At 35.8% G+C, this 4,505-nt stretch overlaps 1 protein-coding gene across 1 annotated transcript in view; it reads right to left on the bottom strand.

Annotated features, from left to right (window-relative positions):
* Nucleotides 1-1,706: 1,706 nt before the first annotated feature.
* The window catches only part of LOC125664464 (trafficking protein particle complex subunit 11-like), a 31,316-nt gene continuing 28,517 nt past the window's right edge, over nucleotides 1,707-4,505 (bottom strand). The window contains exons 27-29 of the mRNA XM_056150655.1: nucleotides 3,776-3,998; nucleotides 3,206-3,373; nucleotides 1,707-1,970 (exon numbers count right to left, since the gene is read on the bottom strand). Of these exons, the coding sequence (XP_056006630.1) occupies nucleotides 1,938-1,970; nucleotides 3,206-3,373; nucleotides 3,776-3,998 (424 nt within the window). The 3' untranslated portion in view covers nucleotides 1,707-1,937. The remainder of the gene's footprint in view (nucleotides 1,971-3,205; nucleotides 3,374-3,775; nucleotides 3,999-4,505) is intronic.

Below are 4,505 nucleotides of genomic sequence, written 5' to 3'. Positions count from 1 at the left end.
CATTTGGCACACCTGAACAAAAAGAGGAAAGCAGATGTTTAAGTGCTACTTCTATGAAAATATTCCATCAAATACATAGCTTTAAAAATGTAAACCGAACCAGAGCTTCGAACATTTTGAGACAGTTTGTTCCAAAGGAATGCAGAAGAGTAGCTGTATGAACGTTTAAACTTTTCAGTTTTAGCTCTTGGTAAATATAATAAATTAGACATATAATCATTCGATCTTGTTTGGCGGCAACTCACATCTCTTGTATATCTAAACACGTTTAGGTAATTTGGCATTTGATTATTTAAAACTTTGAACAGAAAGACAACCTTTCTAAACATAAAATAATCCTTAATTGGCATCCAGTTCAAACAAGAAAATAAAAAGCCAGAAGAGGTCCTGATATCTCGAATATTTAAAAGTATTCTTGCTTCCCTCTTTTGCAGCTTGAAATTTTTTTCTAAATATAGTTGATTTTGTACGTTACACCAGACAGTACAGCAGTAAGTAAGATGTGGGAAAACAATACTATTAAAACCCTTGATAAGTGCATTTGGTGGCATAAAATAACTCACTCTCTTAAGTACAGCAAGTTTTCTTCCAATTTTCTTTGAAATAGACTCCACGTGTGCATCCCATGATAAAGTATTATCTATATAAACACCTAATAGTTTAGCCTGCTTCACAAATTCAATTTGTACACCATTAAAATCTATATTTAACATTAGACATTTCCGTAACCTTTGAGACGTGCCAATAAGCATACATTGTGTTTTATGAAGATTTATACTGAGTTTATTTTTAAGCATCCATTCTGCACCCAACTTAAGCTCCTCTTGCAATTTTTATTCAATTACATCAATAGATTTATCACTCACGTCCTGTGAAGTGTCGTCTGCATACATTGTAACTGAAGAGTGTCTAAGACATTTTGGATGATCGTTAATGTACAAAATAAAAAATAATGGTCCTAAAATTGGCCCCTGAGGAACTCCTAAGGATATACTTTTTTCTCTAGATAACGCACCTCTCTAACTCACACATTGCTTACGATTTGTAAGATATGATTGAAACCATTTAAAAGTATTGTGACAAATTTCAAAAGACACAAGTTTATGCAAAAGTACTTCATGGTTGACTGTATCAAAGGCCTTACGCAAGTCAATAAAAGAACCCCTGTAAGCCTTCCATCGTCCATGTTTTTCATCGTCCATCGTCTAGATCCGCCACTGATGTACATCTCCATAACCCCTCTCTAGATACACCATTGATATACAACCACTGATGTACAAACCCCGCAACACCTCTCTGGATCCACCACTGATGTACAACCCCCCGTAATGCCTCTCTAGATCCACCACTGATATACAACCACTGATGTACACCCCCGTAACCCCTCTCTAGATCCACCACTGATATACAACCACTGATGTACAAACCCCGTAACACCTCTCTAGATCCACCACTGATGTACAACCTTCGTAACGCCTCTCTAGATTCGCCACTCATGTACAACCCCTCTCTAGATCCGCCACTCATGTACAACCCCTCTCTAGATCCACCACTGATGTACAACCCCTCTCTAGATCCACCACTGATGTACAACCCCTCTCTAGATCCACCACTGATGTACAACCCCTCTCTAGATCCACCACTGATGTACAACCCCCATAATGGCTCTATGGAAATGATCCATTTCGTACAGGACAAACAGATCATGTTGTTTAGACATATTTTAATGCAAAACAAAGCAATAAAAAAAAAATACATATTCCTTCCAGAAGAATCACATACGACATGGTCAGTAGTGTCTGTTAACTCAGACTCCGGCTCAGTAACAAAGAGCGACACCACTTAGTACACATTAAATCTTCCAGGGGTCTGTAGCTCATCAGGTTCCTTGAGACAAAACTTAGTACACACATTAAATGTTAGAGGTTTGTAGCTCATCAGGTTCCTTGAGACAACACCTTTCCACAGGGCTGTAAAAAAAAGATTTCATTGCTCAGCTAAGTACATATTGCGAGTTTGTAAACATCTACAAACCACTACTCCCTTAAATGTTGCACGTTCTTAGAATTCATGCTATGGATCAAGGAAGAATAACACACCAGAAAAATTTAAAATGGACGAAAAGTGGAGGGTGAATACAATTAAATTTTGAAATTGAAACTCTCCAATTTAGTTTTAGTAGAAAATAACCTGAAAATAAATTGAAACCCCTGCTGGACTCGAACCCATGATCTAAAGTTCAGTAGCCCATGATCTACAGTTCAACAAAGAACACATTAATCAACTGAGCTACCCAATTAGGTAGTTAGATTTAAAAGGAATAAACAAGTATTACTGATACAGTAAAATATCTCCATCTCGAAGTCCGAGGGACTTCGAAAAAACTTCAAGATATCCAGGGGTTCGAGATATCCAAATTCGATCTTGAATATTTTTTTTAATGTAATGATGAAGCATGTATTATCAAATGCGTTCTCGTAATTATGGGCATTACTTTTTTTCAAGCGCACTTCGACAATTTCGTTCGTTTATCTAAACCACATGATAATGATATAGCGTGTATCATTCAAAACACCGTCCCTGGAATCGGGCGTGTTAGTTCATAATTGGCGGTGGACTTCATCCGTAATGTGGGAAGGTCTCACTAATTACCCAAGCTGTTGAACCAATTATTGCGACCTGGGTCTACTCGAAAAAGGCGAGCGTGGTTTAGCAGTCGATTGGTGAAGCCGCGGGCGTGAATGTGGGACTTAACAACACCAGGTATGGTAAGCAGAGCGGAAAATTGACTGCACTTCGAGATAAACCAGGTGAATTTAGGGCATGGGACCTTGAAAATACTTCGAAATAAGCGGGGTATTCGAGATTACTGTGTTCGAAATATCCGAAGTTTTTTTTAATCATTTATATAGGGAACACGGTCGGGACCAGCGGTCGACTTTGACTCAAGCGGGGTATTCGAGATAAACCATATTCGAGATACAGATATTTTATTGTATTTATATTTTCATTCATGTTTTAAAAGGAAGTCAGCCATTATGATGATGTTGTACACCTCCTTAATATTGTTACATCAAATACTACATAACACACGGTATACAAATTTCATTGTGTGTATCTATACACAAACATGTAGATGAACCTATTACAGAACAAATTACTATTACTGTGCTCTGACAGAAATAAATGAAGTTATATTTTGTACCTTAATGAATATATGGGTAGGGAGCATTTTCTGTAGAATGGCGTCGATTGGATCTGGGTATCGTAGCAGGGTGAAGTTCAGTTTGGGTAAATTTACATGACCTGCCACCAGAGGAAACAAGTTGTACTTGAGTTCATACGGCTCACCAGGCAGCACACGGAAATGAAACTGCAACGAAAAGAGTCAGTTATTTAAAGAAAATTCATTCTTCTACATCCAAAGGTGCTCCATAATAAAACTGCTGAAACATCAAACACTTTATATGTTTAAAATGTTTTGGAATGATGTACAAAACCCACAGACAGAAATCCATAACAAGTCAGTAAATTTTTACTTAGTAAATTTACCTGAACAAGCTTTATATAATAAATTTACCTGAAAAATTTTACATAATAAATTTACCTGAACAAGTTTTACATAGTAAATTTACCTGAACAAGTTTTACATAATAAATTTACCTGAACAAGTTTTACATAATAAATTTACCTGAACAAGTTTTACATAATAAATTTAACTGAACAAGTTTTACATAGTAAATTTACCTGAACAAGTTTTACATAGTAAATTTACCTGCTTGTTTCCTGAGAACATGAAGCAGTCATTGGTATCCATGGTAACTTCCAGTTCCTGTGGATAGGGCGTGCGATTGCAGAGTACGTAAGATAACGGCAGTAGTGACTTGACGCCACCGAAGGCCGGAAGACGTAACTGGACAGACAGGGGAATGTACTCTGTATTGACTGTGGGCAGTGGGAACACCGTGTCTACATAGGGAGAGCTCTCATCCGTTTTCCTGGTTCATAATTAAAATACATGATTTATTTAAGAAATAAATTTCACCTTCGTAAATACATGAGGGCATGAACTGCAACACCATTACTTTCATTCATGAATTACTTTACACATTACAATGAAAAAAAATACAAAGAAAATTTATGAACACAATATATTTGAAGTTAACTTTTAAATCAGATTGTGAATAAGTATATTTGTTATTTTCCACATTATAGTTGCATTTCATCATCATCAGATTTTCAAAAGTATTGTCAGTCAGAGAGCAGTATTCTTAATATGTCTTTATTTCAAAGAATGTATTTTTAATGTATCATGTTTTAAAAACTATTAATCACTTTCATGAAAAGAAAAACTTAGATTATTTCATGAAATAAGAAATGATATGTACACGTAATTCAAATGTAATTGAATAGTAATGGTGATTACCAGCATTTTTATGAAAGTAATGCATTACATTACAATTACTTGTAATTCAAAAATGGGTGCATTACACATTACACCCCAT

Source organism: Ostrea edulis, chromosome 1, assembly GCF_947568905.1.
Source record: "Ostrea edulis chromosome 1, xbOstEdul1.1, whole genome shotgun sequence".
In the NCBI taxonomy this organism is placed as follows: domain Eukaryota; kingdom Metazoa; phylum Mollusca; class Bivalvia; order Ostreida; family Ostreidae; genus Ostrea; species Ostrea edulis.
This window is presented reverse-complemented; position numbering and strand designations above follow the sequence as displayed.